This window comes from Sesamum indicum, linkage group LG11 (genome assembly GCF_026168435.1).
Source record: "Sesamum indicum cultivar Baizhima isolate 11 linkage group LG11, ASM2616843v1, whole genome shotgun sequence".
Lineage (NCBI taxonomy): Eukaryota > Viridiplantae > Streptophyta > Magnoliopsida > Lamiales > Pedaliaceae > Sesamum > Sesamum indicum.
The window spans coordinates 15,843,166-15,861,880 of record NC_142667.1 but is presented as its reverse complement, the minus strand read 5'-3'; the positions used below and the strand labels follow the sequence as shown (position 1 = coordinate 15,861,880).

The window sequence follows — 18,715 nt, the reverse complement described above, 5'->3', positions numbered from 1 at the left end:
TTTACTTTAGTATTTATTTCCTTCTTAAAAATGAAGCAAATATATAGATGCATTGTTTACCTTTGATTAATTACACATAATTACTGTTATTTTTGGGCAAAAACAGTGGTAGTGATTTTGATGAAGTTGTCGGTTCTAAAGCAGATAACGCGTTTTGATATGTGACGACTCCTCTGCATTTCTTTGCCATTGCCACAGAAACTTGACCCCAATATCTAATGATCTGAAAAAGTTAAAAAGGGAAAGTTAGGGTAGCTACATTCTGCAAATACACTTAAAGTCGCATTACTCTCCACCCGTTTCTTTAATTGCTTCTTTACTAGATGCTGACTCCAACCCTCCCTTTATTGGAACTGGAAAGATGAACCTACTCAAACTAATTGGATTCAATTATTTATTTTTCATTTGAATATCAAAGCCTCGAATGTGAATATATCATCAACTGATGGCAGTAATTCATTTATAGTCGAAATTGGTTTTATGATATTTGTGATGGTTAATTAATTATTTGTGGTTTGATATGCCTGCTATCCTATTCAACCCAATTTACCTACGTCTCTAATTAAATAATAACTATATTTGGACACATGCATGCATGGACTTAATTAAATAAAGTAGTTTGGTCAATCTCAAAGGGAAATGTGGTCAGAGATGGTGTTTGGTTTCCCCAACAAGGAAGAAAGAGAATTCAAGGATTTTATTCCTCATCTTCCACTGCAAATTAAGTCTCCAAATTAGAAAATTCTTGTCCCAACCTGATTTAGTCGAATCAATTCAATCACATCATACTTATTCTGTGATTGATCACTTTACATCAATCACATGACAAGTGTATTATATTTTCCATATAATTAAATTCATATTTGGTTGAGCCTGATCCGAGCAAAAATTTCCCCAAAAAATTACATACAACACCTAAAATTAAGGATGTAAAGGACCATTGGCTTTCCTACCTGTACACCATTCATAAAGTTAAATCTCATACTATGATTCTAACCTATATATAATATTCACTCTACTACATTCAGAGTACTAAGACTTCTCCATCAACAAAAATGCAGTATTAATTGTATTAATATCCCCACTCACACATTATTTCATCTCTTTCTATTTAGTAAAATTCATTACAACTCTATAATTATCGACTGTTATCATTAAAAAAGAAAAAAAAATCTATAATTATCTAACTAACAAACAACTATTATTAAAATAATGAATACCCAGTAGTGAAATTAAAATTCATGACCTCATAGTCATAACAAGACATCATGTTAACTTGTCAATTATTGAAACGAATGGCAGCCGAGTTGTGAGAAAAAATGTGCGTTTTTTGGCAACTTGGATTGGTGCCAAAGTCTTAGATTTGTGAGTTGAAATTTAGAACATAACCCAAAGAATATGTTCTTATATTGATGAAAAGGTTAGGGTTGAGTGGATGAAATGTGGTCGTGGGCTTAGGATTCTTACAAGATATATATATTTGTATGAAAAACTAAAAGTAGAATCAATGCCTTTGAAGAACGAAACCTTCTTTTACAAATAAAAAGCGGTGGTAGAACAGAAAGGGGATGCAATTGCAACCTCGTCCGCCTCCACACACAACTAAACATTTTAACTCATAGAATGTACCATGATAAATGTCGTATACTCAATCTGATAAATATCGTATACTCAATTCAAGTATTTGCAAAAACTCGTATACTCAATCTGATATTTATCAAAAAGACTCGAATATCAATTAGATTATTTATAAAAACTGATGTATCAATTTGATAATAATACCAAAATTCAACACAAAAATAATTTTTACTGTGAGTAATAGTGAAGCTCACTCTGACTGAGCTTTGAGATTTGATTTGCAAATGGAAAGGTATAAACAATTAAGCCCAACAAAATTATACTAGAATTGATGATTTGGAGTTGCTTTCAAGAGAGGCCCAAGAGAAGACTAGTTATTCTACTAGACCGGACTGGACTGGACCTCCTCATCCACAAAACACCCTAATTTGGAATTTAGCATTTCCATAAACCCAGTTTGATAGGTAAACACCAATTCACCTCCTAAACATCAAAATTCGCCGTCTGTGGGAATCGAACCCACGACCACGTGGTTAAAAGCCACGCGCTCTACCGGCTGAGCTAAGACGGCTTGTCGGTTGTGCTGAAGCTGATCTATAAGAATAACTTCCCATTTTCTCAACAGATGTAATTGGTGAATCTGGATCCGGAATGATTGCAAGTGGAAGAATTATGATGATTAATCTTCAACTAATCCACTTGGAGACCCTTTGAATACTTTTGGTGGCTATGTCTCAAATTGCAACTGATGCGATTACGACGTTTCACCTCAAATGTCAAAACCCATACCATTACAATAATCCCAAAGCAACCTTTACTTCTAGAACATGAGGATGAGGTGAGGAGCATTCTTGTTTGACCATGTCTTCCCACTTCATTTTGGAGTTGAAATCAAGCGTGAAGCAAAGTCTACGCAGCCCAATAAACAACTTCCTCTCCTAATTCCTACTCCCACAAAAATAAAGAAATCAATACACATCTCTTTGCTTGATATCATGAACCCTTCACCCCTGTCCAAGATTTACAACCAGCAACTCTACTCTTGACCGCAATTTCATAGTCATCATGGCAGGCAGCCAATCTGTTTACTAATGTCAAAATCCTCGAAAAGCTTAAGCCAGTCACAGTCAGCCTTCCTTTCTGCTTCCAAAAGGGAATTGGCAGGATGATTGGAAATTGTGGCTGTGAGGTGATTGTGCAGAGATGGTAGAGCCAACACACAGACACGCACAAACATAAATTCTTTAGATAAATAAAACATCAAAATCTTGATCTTTGGACTAAGTCACAGTTTCCAGTTAACCAAAACAGAGCTCGAATATCTTGGAACATTTTCCAGACAGCACGAAAATCGGCAACTGTGAAGCAGTTAATAACTCTATAGTTTACAAATGCATGCATTACAGAATATTAAGAGGAAAAACTGTACAAGCTTCAGAAATATAGAAGTACAGATGTGTTTCTCCCGCAATTAGGCAATAAGTTCGCAACTAGTTTATGCATAAAGAGAGGCTGAAGGTCTGGGATAAGCCGATGCCGCTTGAGTTTCTTCAGTACTGCTTCTACAGGACTTAGGTCCACCATTTGATTGGCTATGCCGATTTAGCCGGTGGTCCTTTTGATCATTTTTCAAAGTAGTGTCCTTCGATTCCTGGAGCTGCTCCAGAGCTATTACCACCTCATCCATGTTTGGCCTTGACCTGGCATCCATGCTTAGGCATTGAAGAGCCAGGTTGGCTGCCTTCACAGCTCGACCCACTGTGTACTGTCCTTCAAGACGGGCATCCAGAACACGAAATATTCTACGTTTGTTGGTCAGGTAGGGTTTTGCCCACTCAATCAGATTATGTTCGCCGGTTGGGCGATTCTTGTCTATTGCTTTCTTACCAGTTAAAATCTCCAGGAGAACAACACCAAAGCTGTATACATCGCTCTTGGCAGTTAAATGACCTAACATACAAGGAAGTTTGGTTAATTAGGAAAAGAAATATAATCAAATGATAAAAAGAATAAGCACTGCTATTTTAAGGCCTGGGGGATAAGTCATAAGAGCTAATTTCATGAGCATCATTTGGATGATACTGCAGAGTAACTCTTATCTATTTTCTTGACATAGAAATTTCAGGTGGTAATTCCGTGTCATCTATACCTGTGGATAGATACTCTGGAGCAGCATATCCATAAGTTCCCATGACTCGTGTAGAGACATGACTCTTATCACCAGTTGGCCCATCCCTGGCCAACCCAAAATCTGATAGTTTGGCGTTGTAGTTCTGTGAATCAAGAAGCACGGATAACAAATCAATCCATCGGAAGCACCCAGTTACAAATAAAAACTGTTATTCTAGTGAAGAAGGCTTAATTACGATGATACTTCTGAAGCAAGGGAGGGGCATATGCTGAAAATACATACCGAATCAAGCAGGATATTAGAAGTCTTGAAGTCCCTGTATATTACTTGGGTTTCAGCGCCATGAAGAAAGGCAAGGCCCCTTGCAGCACCAAGTGCAATTTTCATCCTTATGCTCCAGGAAAGTGGCTGGAAGTAAGATCCTCCTAGTTCATCATGGAATCACTCTATCACTAGATTTTCAGGTGGTTGAAAACATTTTTATATTTCTATAACAGCAATCTAAAATGTACACAGATTATATTAGGCTATCTATAGCAGATAATGCTGAACTCACTCCTGAATAGATGGTTCTCCATGCTACCCTTTGGCATAAACTCGTATACCAAAAGTCTGTGGTCATCCTCTAAGCAGTAACCAATCAATTTCACAAGATTAGGATGACGAAGCTGCCCTAGATAGTTGATCTCAGCCTGTTATGAGAAAAGAAGCATTTACAGTAAGGAGATCATTTTACACGTGAAACAACTCTATCTATGCATGATGAAACTTAATAGTCAGAAATGGAAATTCAAGTGTCCGTCGAACATGCTACTGCAATCAACTGAAGAGTTTCTTTACTACATGATAGACATTAATGGCAATGAGCGATTCAATTTGTTGATTGACTCAGTTAAGTAAATTCTAAGTGAAAATACCAACAACTATCCATGATCAACCTTCCAAGAAAACAAAATTTTCGTCCTTCTGATGGAAATTATTAAAGATTATAGGGATGAATTTTACATACCAACCATTCCTTGTGCCCCTGCCAGCCCTCTTGGTTTAGCCTCTTAACAGCTACAACCATGCTAGAACCAGGTCTTGATGCTGCCAGTGAAGATTCGTCAATCCATCCTTTGAAAACAGAACCAAAACCTCCTTCCCCTAAGACACTGTCAGGACGGAAGTTTCTTGTGGCCGCTTTAAGATCGCTGAAAGTAAAGCTCTTTAAGTTGGACGACTGCAATATTTCACCTTCAGTTCGAGGGGTTGGAGGTACAGATGCAGAAGATGCCTTGCTGACTGAATTACTTAACTCGGTCCCATCCCCGCTTACCATTTTAGACGAATTCACACCTATGTACATTATCCATCAGGATCAGAACATATCATAAATTCACGAGATTGTACAGCACAAATTGAAGATTACTAGTACCAAGCATTTCTAAATGAATGTATAAACCCTTTGGAGCTAGGTATATAAACCCTTTGGAGCTAGGTATATCTTTCATACGCGTATGATATATGGAATAATATATCAGATTCAGTGGCCTACAAATAGAAAAACATCCAAGAGGAAATCTACCGTATAGCTCTTCCGCTCTCAAGTCCATTTGATTCTTTCTGCGTAGAATTTTATATATATTCGACAAAAATGCAGCGACCAAAAATTTCAGCTGCTTGAGAATTCCAATCAAACAACGCAATTGCCGATTATTATACAAAAATGGATGATATAGATGATACAATCAACAACATGGGTTCATATAGCTGTCGCAATTTCTACTTCAGTACTTTGAAAACAAATCAACAAGATTGTAACAGTGGGAGTGGGTTCATCCTATGCTTCATTTCTCAGCCAAAAGAAAATAAAAAATGAAAGTATTGTTCACCGCTTCAAATCAATACAAGAAAAAAGTTAAAGATGATTCAGAATATATATATACCTGTCCCAGTATGAAAAGGGCTCTCAGCCTTTATCTGATTGCTCAAGCAGATCCCCATCGAAATTCGCAGAAAGCCTCCAACAAACAGAACTTGAAATCTTTGTTATAACTCAAGTAAATAGCTCACAACTTCAAACCCACACCTGAAGCTTCCATTTTTTTTTTTTTCCCCAGCACATGCACAAAGAACAAACAACTTGCTCAGTTCAGGGACCCAAACGAAATGAAGCAAACTTCACTAACGGCCCCAGATCTGTTGTGAATCCTCAGAATTTTTCTTCTTCTCTCTCTCTAACTTAGGTGTCAGCCGCCAACGGTACAAGTAGTCAGTACCTCTCTCTTTCTCTCTCTTATTAAAGTTTAAGCCAGATGTTCTTCATTAAAAAGAGAGCAAAAAACACAAAAAGAGGAGATTTTGATGGGCAAAAAACACACGCACAAAGAAAAATAAATAATGAAGGAACCAATCTTGATGATCAACAGGTGGTTTTTCCTACATGGAAAATGGAAGTTTATAAAGGCTTGGTGGATTTTCCTGAGTCCAAGTTTTTCTTGTTCTTGCGGGGCCAATATGTAAAGAAGCCTCCTTTAGACCTTTATGGAGTATGGATGAAAGATTGACTTGATTCTTGTCTTTCCAGTGAGAGACAAAATTAAAGTGGAGAATTTTTATTTATTTTCCCCTAATGATGATTAATAGATTTACTTTAAGTTTGAAAGCAATTTCAACTACTTTACAAATTTTTTTTATCCAAATCAAATTTAACAAAATTAAATTAATTATAATTATGTAATTGAAAATTTAAGTACGTCAATTATACAATTTATTTGGATTCAATCTGACTCAATTTATATTAGAATTTTCGCACCTAACTGACAGCTTACAGTTTTTGGATTGCGTGTTTATGCTAAGTTCTCCACAATCCCCGTTTAAGGTGCCAGACTAGACTCTCCATGAGTTTAGTACACGACTACTATTATTTATTAGATATAATTAATAATGTCATGAATGATGGATTATTAAAGGCTTAAAGTTAACTCATATTATGGTCTTGAAATCTACATTAAGATACCTTTGTGTACGGAATCTTGAATTATTTACTAAATTCGAGGTATTTAATAATTTGTTTGTGACTAGGAATATTTTTTCTGTTCAAAATTATTGCAAAAATCGTTGGTAGCTCTGCCGATACTTAAAATATGTAATTAGTACTCTCTTGATCTTTTAGTATTTTTATACATTTAATTTCATTAAACACGAAATGTATGATCATGAAGTTTTAACCAGTAAAAAAAGAGAAGAAAATCGAAAGATATATAATAATAATGGCGTTAATGAGTGTTAAGTTTGAATAATTAAAAAGAGCAGTTGAAATATTTGACTTTGTAGAGAGAGGGGGGCCAAGTTGAATATGGACAAACTTGAATTCGCCCCACCTATGCCTCATTTTTTATTCAACTTGCTACTCTATTTATACTCAATTAACTAATGCTGTTCAACAAAATAATAGTGCTTCTTTAAATTAGAGTAACTGCTTTCAAATTTTATAATTATAATTTTTTTTATTGTTAAAAAATTATAAATACTTTTAAAATGAAAGATCATAAATAAAATATTTTTTTACAGTAGACTGTCATGAGTAGATATTGTTAGACGACTATTAAGTTTTGGGATCAATACGTGTTAAATACTTATTCTAATTTTACAATAATTACATATATATATATACATATATTAATTTGATACTTGGAAAAAAAATGTCATTTGATAGCATTAGCTAGGGAATATTTATGGCACAAAGGACCTTAAAATTGGGTAGCAGAATTGTTGGGAGGGCATTATGATGATGATGTGAGAGGAATTAAGAATAGCATTAATGTCTGCATTTATGCAGCTACATATGTATATATATTGGTTTGAAATGGGTATGATTAATGATGATATCCAAATCCCGGCCACACCATTTTTCCATCTGATGTTGATCGGTAGATGCAATAAATCATTAGCTGCTACTGCACTTGTGTCAACTATGTTCCCTCTTCCTCCCCTTTCAAAATTTGGACCTCCACAGCTTGCAACCAACAACCCTTCTTCCAATACTAACTTCATCAACCTTTTGTCTTGCTTGTGAAGTTGAAATTTCAGTATGTAAATAGCACGCTATCTCTCTCTCTCTCTCTATATATATATATATATATGTTATAATAATAGTTCTTTTGCTAATCAGACATATCAAAACGAGTTATTTTGCTATTCAGACATACCAACTAGTAAGCATGACGATACCAAATCTTATCCATCACAACCGCCCAGATGATGCTGATTTCTTCTGCTTTCTTCTTTATTAAATTACTTATTTCTATGCCAATACCAATCACAATTTTGTTATCAGGAGGCCAGAATTTGGGCCTAGTTGAAAAGCCCAAATCATATAACGAGTTGGGCCGAGGGGTCAGAGGGTTCTGATCTATAATTAACCCTACACCGTGTGCGGTCTGAAGTCTATCATTGTACCTCAATTCTCAATCCCAAGTTCCAAACATGTCCTTAATTACTCTTCTTCTACTATTATCGAGGCCCTGAATTCTTGGGACAATTTGCAGAAAAATGACTAATTATTCAATTACAAGATAAATATGTATATTATATTTACTATATAATCCATTTGATTCAATACTTAAACTTTTATTGGTTGTCAGTCCTCTCCATTGCTTCAGAATTTGTCGCACACACCACCACCTCCAAAATTAGGTCTGCCCCATCTCTACATAGTCTGAAAACAGTAGCCAGCTAGCTGCCTGAACCATCTACCTCTCAGCCTCATGAGGTAAATGGTTATGTTTTTTTCTGCCATGTACAATCAAAATCCACTCAATACATTTTTCACTTCAACAACAGTGGTGGTATGGAAAATGGTACATGCACGTACAATATAATTAATCAATGGCAAGTTATAAATGGATTTTATGGGAGTAATGGCTATATAATAATTAGGAATAATTACATCCTCTTTTATGAGATTTAGTGTAATTATGCGAAATTATATCTAATATTTATACTATGCTAAATACAATTTTTCAAATTACAAAAATTTATATATAATTATGCTAAATTAAAATGATATTATCCCTAATAATTATTATGTGCACTCCAAGTAATTAAATGCTTGGGGGATTGAGAGGACGAAGGGCGGAACCAGACGTAACGCATCACTGACAAATACAGAGGAAGAGTGCGGTCTGCAGTTGTGGCAGTAAGGTCCTGTCTTCTTCACTTTCGTCCCCGTGTGCCCAGAAACTCCGACTACCCACCCCCACCCCACTGGGATAGAATACATGGTATATATATTGAATATTTTGCTTCATGATGCACTTACTCATGGCATTCATGTCACTTGGCAATAAAACAAAGGCATCAAGATTGTCGCACTTAAGGTCTAGTAGACTCTAGGTGTATAGTCACATCAGTTGTTTTCAGAAAATGGAAATGTAGCAGAGGAGAAAATGTAAACAAGGCAGCGAAACGTCAATTCCGTGACATGCCATGCCATGATGATATATAGTTGCAAAGAACTATGCTTTTCTACGCTCAGAATTTCCCAATTATTGCAGGCTCATTCTTTGCTTCTTCTCCCTCGTTGTCCCATTGAACCCTTTTTCTTCTTTTCTTTGTTTTTCATCTCTTTTTATCTTTTTTACATCACCAGGAATAAAGGAAGAAAGTACTGTTTGCTGGCGATCATGTACACCTGTAAATGTGTGTGAGTGTGTGTAGCCATTTAAGTACAGACTCCAACCAATGAGGGTTGTAATTGTCAGAGCCTTTCAAAAGGGTCAGGCCTTTAATCTTTTACTCCACTCGCGTGATAACCTCTGAAAAAGCCCTTTGTTTTTCTCTTCTTTCCACCTTTGTGCCCGCATCTCCATTTTCCAAGCCTTCAACAAAACAGGGGGCCGGTGTTCTTTCATACCGTAGATATAGACATCCTTGTGCTGGAAACAAGAAATAGGAACCTGTTTCTCTCTGAGGTTTGTTTGCTGTTTTTCTTTTTTTTCATCTGCTATTCGTTATTCTTTGATTTATTTGTGTTCTTGGGTGTGCTCATGCAAATATCTGATTATGATATATGAAATGTGTTTGGCTTTGAGAAAAATGGAATCTTTTTGTGTAAACTTCTTAAACTTGTGAACTCTGTTCTTCTCATGATATTTTGTATTGAGTATCACGTACGATGAAGATAAAAGAAGGCCAAATTTCTTTTGTTTCTGGTGTTTCTGTTTGGTAATTCTCCATGTTTTATCCACTTGAAAAACGTTACTGAAACTGTGATATGTTTCTTCACTATGTTCACCTGGAAGCAAATATATAACCAGATGTGAACTTATCTGTGGTATTTCCATAGTCTTAATAGTTGCTTTGGGGTTTTTCATTATGGGAGCTTGAGAATTTGATCTTTCTTTTTTTTGAAATACAAGCAGTTTGATTTGATGTACTTCAGTTGAATAATGTTTCAGATTCACTCTGAAACATTCTCATTCGAACAACAATTCCACTTGCTATGCATTCTGTATTCTGTCTTTCACATTTCCTCATTGAGTCTCTCTTATCTTATTTGTCAGCACCATAAAATATTTGTGGTCTTACTTCAGCCATTAACTCCTTATTCTGTTCCTCGGTGTTTGTGCGGTTCAGTTTTTTCTTTTTGCTCTTCACACTCTTTCAATAGTGGCTCGATAAGGTTTCCAGGAGAAACCCAACAATGCTTACGGCTTATACTTCATTTTCTGTTGAATGAAGTGACCGGAGAGCTTATAATTTTGTTGAATTTTAAATATTTGAATGGGCAGATAGGTCCATGTTCCTGGTTGTTGAAACTTGTGTGTAAGTACAGAAATAAACTTACTAGCAGTTGCTTGTTTTCCGTTGATTGTTCCATTAAAAATTGTCAAGATCCAAGTTACATGCAGGAACTTATGAAATCCCTTTGTCTATAATTGGATGTAGTCAATGCCTTTTTATCTTTATCATCTTATCTCCTTTATGTTATCAGATAGCTCGAACAGTTCGAGGCCATGGACAGACGTGTTCGCATGTGAAATGAAGGCAAAAGTGGTGCCAACCTGAAGAGGACGCTCTGTTGCGTGCTTATGTGAAACAAGATGACGCAAGAAAAGAGATCGGCACCCTGTGCTGCAATGCATGACCAAACCCTTCAACCAGGATGCTAATCCTGCTTGGAGAGGTGAAGAAGTATCTTAAACAGAAGAAGAGCAACGTTTGGCTATTCATCTTCAAGCCAAGCAGGGCAACAAGTGGAAAAGAATTGCAGCTGAGGTTTCCGGGCGAAGAAACGGCATCGGCAACAGAAGGAGAAACAGCAAAACTTAGAAGCAATTGAACAGGGCAAATAGGATCAGATTCTAGAGAGCTTCATAGAGAAGATTGTTAAACAGCATTCTGCCACCGGAATTACAATGGAAACTTCCAATGGTGGATTTCTTCGTACTGATTCACCAGCTGCATCCACACCAAAGGTGCTTCCTCCATGGCTAGTTAGTTCTAGCATGACAACAACCGTTAGGCCACCATATCCATCTGTGTCTTTAAGCCTTTCACCCTCAATAGTGCCACCTGCGCCAGAAATCGCATGGTTACAGCCTGATAATACTTCACATAGTTTGAGCATTTTGCGGTCCTTTGGGATTGCTCCAGTTGGAGAGAACCCACAGGTCGCAGAACTTATGGACTGCTGTAGAGAATTGGAAGAAGGGCATCGCGCTTGGGTAGCACATAGAAAAGAAGCTGCCTGGAGACTGAAAAGGGTGGAGTTGCAATTGGAATCAGAAAGAGAGTGCCGAAGGAGGGAGAAAGTGGAGGATATAGAAGCGAAAGTCAGAGCTCTTAGGGAAGAGCAGAAAGCCAGTCTTGATAGGATTGAAGCTGAATACAGGGAACAGTTGGCAGGATTGAGAAAAGAAGCAGAAGCTAAAGAGCAGAAGCTGGCTGAGCAGTGGGCGGCAAAGCACTTCCAGCTAACTAAGTTTCTCGAGCAGCATTGCAGATCAATTGCTAATTAAGTTTCTTGCGCAGATGGGATGCGGATGGATTGCCGCAATCATATTCATGTAGTTCATCTTTGCTGTTGCCTTAGTAATTATATAAGTCCAGTTACTTATTAAGAGCTTTTTACGCCATTGAACTACTCCATCTTATTTATGTGATCATGTGTAAAACCAAAACTGGATGTATCTTCCATCCTCCCGTGAACATTTCCTTTGAGAAGGAGCTTGAAAGGCCATTAATAAGGTCAGGATCTGCAAATGCGACTATCTTCCACAATCTGACAGTTCTTTTAGCTTTTTATATTGAGTGTTGAGACTGTTTCTCCCTTTTTTCTTCGTCTATGTGTGATTTGAAGAATCTTATAAGGAGACTCACAAGAATGTAAGGGAGCATTCGATCTCTGGTGCACTATACATGATTCATCTTATGACCAGTTACCTTTCATTTTCTTTTAAGGGGGAGTTGTTAGTCTTAATGTCAATTTATAATATCTCAGAAGCAAGAAGAACAGAAGATAGTTGAAAGTTGAAACCCTTTCGGCTTTGTGGGTGTTTTAGTAGAGGAGGAGATTTCGAGTAGGCTTTATGTTGGTCAAAAGGAGTAGTAGAGGGTTAAATTTTCTTTTGAATAATAAAAGAATATAGTCAACATCATTCTTATAGTTTGAAATTTTTGCCCTGTGCATGCAAAGCGCATTACTTTAATTTTCTCACAAGTATATATATAGTGAATTTTTTTACGTCGTACATATATAGCGTATTATTTAAACTTTTTGACGTATGTACATATATAACAGATTACGTGAATTTTTTACGTCTGCACACACGACGTGTGCATGCAAAACGCATTACTTTAATTTTCTAATGAGTGTATATACAACGAACTTTTTGACGTCTGTACATATATAGCACATTACGTGAATTTTTTACGTATGCACACATACAACGCATAACTTGAACTTTTTGACATCTGCACATATATAGTGCATAATTTAACTGATTGATGTATGTATTAATAAGTGAAAATAATATTTTTTGTCTTATAAGTTAAACTCAGTTCACTTTTCGTTCCATTCATTATGGGCTTAGCACTTTTAATTTCATAACTTATAAAAAATAACACTTTTGGTCCGTATCCACTTTTTTGTCTATAATTTAAGAACCCAAAATACTAATTTTTGTAAGTTATGGGACAAAAAATTAATCCCATAATGAACGGGATCAATAGTGATATGAGCTTAATTTATTGGGATTAAAAATACTATTTTTTCTATTAATAACGTATTTTTGAATAAAAACGTTCTTTTTAATTAATAGTAATTAATCAGATATTATAATAATATATATATATATATATATATATAAATTTGGATACTTTGTGATCAACAACATGTAGTACACAAAATGAAATGAAACTTCATTATCAATACCAACTTGTACATTGTTGAGAAATGCAAAAAAGAAAAAAGGTTTAATAAAACTTGCAGACATGGTGTTTTTGCTCCCCAAATATTTCATTGATATTCATCCTCAAAAATATCATCACATATATTATAATCTACAAGCTCATTCTCTATCTCCTCGTTAGCTTCATCATCACTCTTCTCACTCTCCTCTCTGTTTTTTCCAGTCTCTTTGCCTGCTGCCAAATCAGCACTTTTATTCTCGTTTACTATATCACTTGAGTTTGCAATTTAATTTTGGTCATGTTGGTAGGAGGGTAGCAATTTTAATCATGTTTAAATTGATTTTGACAATTTTCTTATTTAACTTTATATATATTCGCATGTTGAGGATAAAAAAAAGGAGGAAAAAGTAGTGTGCATGACAAGCACATAACCAGTTCAATTACGTGCACTTGTTTAAAAATTTTAGTAAATTCTGGTCATTTTGTTTGCAACGTGCAAAATTTTTAAAATTATAGGATAAAATTACTAAAATGAATTCGTTCAAAATTAAAATTGCCACCCGGATATATATATTCTTATTACAATTTTTTCATTTCATAAAGGGATGTATATATTCTTTTATTTTATTTGATGATCACCAATTCACCATTAAAGAGTGAATAATTAACTATATCTATAATTTGTCAAAATAAAAATAACATAAATAATAGTAAGCATTTGAGAAGTTGTGATAGAAGATTCAAACTGCATTTTCCATAAATTATATATGATTACAGATTTCCAGTTAACCCTAAAAATCGTTTAAAGAAATAACCCTCGAGATTCAGCCTGCACATTCACTCTCCTCCATCTTCGTTGTACCGTACATCAACATTGTTATGAGCACTATCTGCTTCTGCAGAAGATATTTGCATGATAGCCTCCACAGCCTCTTCCTCCTGCAACAACCAGATCATATATTTGGATGTAAAACCACTTTAGATACCATTCAAAAACTAAGTCATGTATATATAAAAAAGAGAATTGGAGGGTGGAATTACTTGGTCTATAGCCTGCAAGTCTTTTGGTTCACACGAGTATAGGATAAACCCCGACACCTCCAAGAATGACCGAAATGTTCTACTCCAGTGTCGATAGAACTGTGCAAAAATCGTGTATAAATCGAATGAGCAGAGAAAAAGGCAAACCAATTGTTTAAATTATATAAGTTTCATACAAAATATATACTAATCTGATTTCATTTTTCTGGCATTGGAAAACATTAAATGGTGCAAGATTTGTGCATGTTGAGTGCAATTAGTTAAGATCTATAGGTATACCGTTTCCTCCTTCCCACTGTTGATGCGGACTCTTTTCTCGATTGTCCATCTTTCCAGGCGCTCTTGTAACGATATTTGATACTTCTTCAGGAATTTAGGGCGACTGGAGTCTTCTGTCATTGGGAACACAATGTGTTGTCCAGTCTCAAGATCATAAACCTGTATACCCCATTTCTGCTCCGTTGCTTCGATCTTCCCCACTTCCACCCGATATCTATCAATGGCGCCTGTTTCAATCTGGTATTGGGACACATCATATGTTAGAAAATAGAATCAAGAATTTCAAGGGGAAAATAAAACAATAAATGATACCTCATGCATCTCCAATACATATTGTTCTTCGTCTCCAGGAAACTTGAAAACCTTGAAAAACACGTCCTTAGTTCCTAGAACTTTAGACGTAATTAGTATACGGTTTTTTCTTGTCGAAGGTTTTCTGGCTGAGGTTTGCTGCTCCTGCAATGTAAAACATCTTGATGTAAGACATTAAGAATAAGTAATCAGATATGACGTTATGCATCTAGATAACAAAGATCAATTTGAGAAATGAATTATGAATGAATCCATTAAATAATGAAAAGCAATTGGGAAAACAAAAAATTTAAAAAACGATATATATATATATAGAGAGAGACAGAGAGAGAGAGAGACCTCCACAGTTCCGGATACAGTTTGATGCTGTCCAATTTTACTTGACTGCCCCCTACTGGATTCTGGTGTCTGCATATAATCCAAAGCAAAAAAAGCATTATTGTGATTTATATGCTGAAAATATTTTAAATTTCTTTCTACAAACAAAAACACAAGATGCAAAATTAGAATTTGGATTCATGCACTAATAATGCACGTTAGCATTTTCGTAGATATTTGATCACTAATTTTGCACGGGACATACGTAAACTTTTATCACTATTTACTGCTTTACACATATGAATATATTAAAGATTAGAAGGAACTTACAACCTCATCAAGTTTCTCGTTTCCAGTTTCTGGTTGTCTACATTGAGATATGGGCGTAGGAGACAGTACATCATCATGTTCATTAACTCTGTCCAACCCCTATCATCCGCCAAGGCATCAAAGTTAGAATGTAACGTTAACAAACAGCCACAAAAATAGTTTTAGAAGATCAGTTCAAGTAATTAAATTAGTACCTCATTAGAAAACCCTTGTGGCTGATAGAGCTGAATTTCCATTCCGGTAATTCCATGTGCATTATTATCGCCTGTAGCCATTTTCTCCAGCGGGCCGGGTGCTTGAAATTAGCAAAGATTTCAAACTATAGTTGTCCGAAGACAGAAAATTATGTATTTAATATCTCAAATTAAATCGAATTAACTGAAGACAAATTTAGTGTTCAGTTCATGTATATATGAAGGTTGAAGAGTGGCCGGGTTCACATATATATACATCTCGTTGACGGGGAACACAAGTATAGAACCACTCCGCGCTGTCTGTCGTCAACATTTGGATGTGCACGTCTTTATGGGATTTGCACAATGTAATGAAGACTTGCTATCTATGAAATTAAAAACGTGGGTTTTTACCGTTTTGAAATTACTTTATTTTCAAGATTTACTAAAGACGTCTGGATTTTTTGTGATTAAAGCACTGACTGATTGGGTTTTTGAAATTCTATCTTTTGACCGAACAAAAGAAAAAGAGAGATGGTCAGACGTTTTCATTATAAATACAGCTATTTACCATATAATGACGGATAAATATCTATTCTTCAGATTTTCTATTAAAGGCGCCTTTTACGAGTCAAAAATGTTGAGAATCTACCTCGTATGTGATATAACAATTATTTAGCAATCTGTAATGATTAGGAGACCTGGGTTTTCCTGTCCAAGTTTAAACAATATTTATGTTAATTTATTCAATTAATATCTCAGAATCAAGAAGAAGAACGAGAAGATAATTGAAGCCCTTTTCATATTATGGCTGTTTTTAGAGTAGGTTGTATATTGGTCAAAAGGAGTAGTAGAAGCTTAAAATTTATTTTCAATAATAGTTAGGATATGGTCAAAATCATTCTTATAGTTTGAAATTTTGACGTGTGCATAAATAGCGCATTACTTGAATTTTTTAACAACTACACATTATATGGTGCAAAATTTGATTTTTTAAATAGTTAAAATACGGCCAAAATCATTCTTATACTTTAAAATTTTAACGTATGCATAAATATCGCATTACTTGAATTTTTTAACGTCTACACATTATATGGCGCAAAATTTGATTTTTTGACGTGTATTTATAGCGCATCTTTTAATAAAGCGTTCTCTTTAATTAATGCTAACCAGATACTATAATAATATATATATATATTAATTAGATAGTTTGGGATCAACAACATGAAGTACACAAAATGAAATGAAACTTCATTATCAATACCAACTTGTACATTGTTGAGAAATGCAAAAAAGAAAAAAAAAGGTTTAATAAAACTAGCAAACATGGTGTTTTGGCTCCCCAAGTATTTCATTCATACTCTGTGGAGATTCATCCTCAAAAATATCACATATATTATAATCTACAAACTCATTCTCTATCTCCTCATGAGCTAATTCATCAGTCTTGTCCCTCTCCTGATCATTGTTTCCAGTCTCTCTGCCTGCTGCCAAATCAGCACTTGAATTGTTATTCTCCTTCACTATATTACTTGAGTTTGCAATATCATTGTTGCAAGCTTCAGAAGATGATATTTTCATCATTGCTTCAACAGCTTCTTCTTCCTGTGAACTTACATTGTTACTTGTATGTTTCAGGTCCTTGGGTTTACTGGAATATAGTATAAATGTTGCCGTCTCAACAAAGGACCGGAACTGTCTTCCCCCATGATAGTAGAACTGTCAAAATGAATTAAGTATAGGTTTAGAAACTCTTTATGTGCAAAATCAGTCCCTCTTTTTGTAACTAATTTTCAAGAAATGTTATGCTAAAGGTAAGGAAATTAAGTACGTACCTTGTCCTCCTTGCCATTGCTGCGTTTCCTCTTCTCCACCGTCCATCCAACGAGACGTTCTTGTAATGATAATTGATAATTCTTGTGAAATAGAAGAGGGGTAGGATCTTCTAACACTGGGATCACAATGTGGTCTCCTTGTGCAAGATCATATACTCCCACCTTCCATCTTTTATTTGCCTCGTGCACTAGCAATTGCCATCGATCAATACCGCCTGTATTGACCTGCATATACATGCTAACATCTTTAATATAAAATACAAGGTAAGTACACAAATGCGCTAAATTAGTACGTACATATATTTTACTAGTTAGCGTTCGCTGCATGATCTTACGTAACTCTGCATCAGTTATACGTACGGATTTAGAAGTCGATTTTTACTTGATTTAATTAGTTATAGAAACAACAGTTGCTGTCAGTTTAGAGATTTATAACTATATTTAACACTTCCCTATTCTCACTCATGTCTAATATATATCTTTCTACTGTTCATGGTTGGAGATGTATACCTGATGGACCTCCAGGAGATATTGTTCACCAGCATTTGCAAACTTGAAAAGTTTAAAGAGTAGTTCCCCATTTCCTTCAGTTGTACGCTTTTTTTTGCTTGAAGATGCTTGCTGCTATGCGTTTAAATAAAACATCTTCATGATACTGAAATAGTAGAAAGTTGGAAACAAATTGCACAAGAGATAATCATGAAGGGGGAACCATGTTGTGCATATGTGCAGATTCAGTATTAATACAACAGAGAACTTGAGAAATAAACCCTGCGTGGCTGGGATCACTGAAAAATAAAGGATCGAAAATTACCTCTGTAGCACCAACAACCTTAGATGGAGATCCACGGAGTCTTTTTCTTGATGGCGCCTTGCTCAATTCCTGTAAAAAACAAGCACAGAATCAATGTTAGAGAAAGAAATTCACATCTTGATTCCTCATCATCTGTTCTTGTTTAGCATTGCCGATGAGGCCATCCACCATGTTTTCAGATCGAGAGGATATATAAGAAAAAGCATAACAACATTCAGAAAAAAAGAGAGCAACAGTAGACAGCCATATATACCCCATGAACCATGAATCCAGATTCCTGCGGGGGTACAACAGATAGCGGAACCGGCGCCAGTACTCCATTTACGATATCACACTCAAACTCTTCTGACCACTGCCATGGATGATAGATCCGTCCCACATCAGATTATCACCCAACGATTTCAAAAAAAAAACCAAGAAATTTCTGTCCATGATCAAGTTTGAAAGGCTAGCCCTACCTTATCAGTGGGAGTGGGAGACGCTTCTTTCTGTAAACCCTCTTGCT

General features: G+C 35.5%; 3 protein-coding genes and 1 non-coding gene across 4 annotated transcripts; 1 reads left to right on the top strand and 3 right to left on the bottom strand.

The window, feature by feature from the left end:
- Positions 1-2,076: 2,076 nt before the first annotated feature.
- On the bottom strand, positions 2,077-2,149 carry TRNAK-UUU (transfer RNA lysine (anticodon UUU)). Its single transcript has one exon. It is a non-coding gene; the product is annotated as a tRNA-Lys (tRNA).
- Positions 2,150-2,804: 655 nt separating this feature from the next.
- Positions 2,805-6,236, bottom strand: LOC105174451 (receptor-like cytoplasmic kinase 176). Its single transcript, XM_011096563.3, has 6 exons — positions 5,638-6,236; positions 4,719-5,047; positions 4,266-4,401; positions 3,992-4,134; positions 3,728-3,851; positions 2,805-3,528 (listed from the first exon to the last, which is right to left on the bottom strand). Exons 1-6 carry the CDS (start codon positions 5,693-5,695, stop codon positions 3,074-3,076), a joined length of 1,245 nt encoding a protein of 414 aa, XP_011094865.1. The 5' UTR covers positions 5,696-6,236; the 3' UTR covers positions 2,805-3,073.
- Positions 6,237-9,494: 3,258 nt separating this feature from the next.
- LOC105174712 (transcription factor AS1) lies at positions 9,495-11,899 on the top strand. Its single transcript, XM_020697632.2, has 2 exons — positions 9,495-9,666; positions 10,689-11,899. The coding sequence occupies exon 2, from the start codon at positions 11,113-11,115 to the stop codon at positions 11,713-11,715; it is 603 nt and encodes a 200-aa protein (XP_020553291.1). The 5' UTR covers positions 9,495-9,666; positions 10,689-11,112; the 3' UTR covers positions 11,716-11,899.
- Positions 11,900-13,945: 2,046 nt separating this feature from the next.
- On the bottom strand, positions 13,946-15,776 carry LOC148785140 (uncharacterized). Its single transcript, XM_088875880.1, has 7 exons — positions 15,583-15,776; positions 15,392-15,487; positions 15,080-15,148; positions 14,741-14,884; positions 14,429-14,665; positions 14,150-14,248; positions 13,946-14,047 (listed from the first exon to the last, which is right to left on the bottom strand). Exons 1-7 carry the CDS (start codon positions 15,661-15,663, stop codon positions 13,946-13,948), a joined length of 828 nt encoding a protein of 275 aa, XP_088732006.1. The 5' UTR covers positions 15,664-15,776.
- Between the last annotated feature and the right edge of the window lie 2,939 nt (positions 15,777-18,715).

Coding starts and splice junctions, on each gene's coding strand:
- LOC105174451 (XM_011096563.3), bottom strand. CDS start 5,695: ATGGGGATCTGCTTGAGCAATCAGATAAAGGCTGAGAGCCCTTTTCAT. Junction 4,402..4,718: donor AGGGGCACAAGGAATGGTTG/GTATGTAAAATT, acceptor TTCTCATAACAG/GCTGAGATCAACTATCTAGG. Junction 3,852..3,991: donor CTAATATCCTGCTTGATTCG/GTATGTATTTTC, acceptor CTTGATTCACAG/AACTACAACGCCAAACTATC.
- LOC105174712 (XM_020697632.2), top strand. CDS start 11,113: ATGGAAACTTCCAATGGTGGATTTCTTCGTACTGATTCACCAGCTGCA.
- LOC148785140 (XM_088875880.1), bottom strand. CDS start 15,663: ATGGCTACAGGCGATAATAATGCACATGGAATTACCGGAATGGAAATT. Junction 15,488..15,582: donor CACAAGGGTTTTCTAATGAG/GTACTAATTTAA, acceptor GGCGGATGATAG/GGGTTGGACAGAGTTAATGA. Junction 14,249..14,428: donor ACAGTGGGAAGGAGGAAACG/GTATACCTATAG, acceptor ATTTTTGCACAG/TTCTATCGACACTGGAGTAG.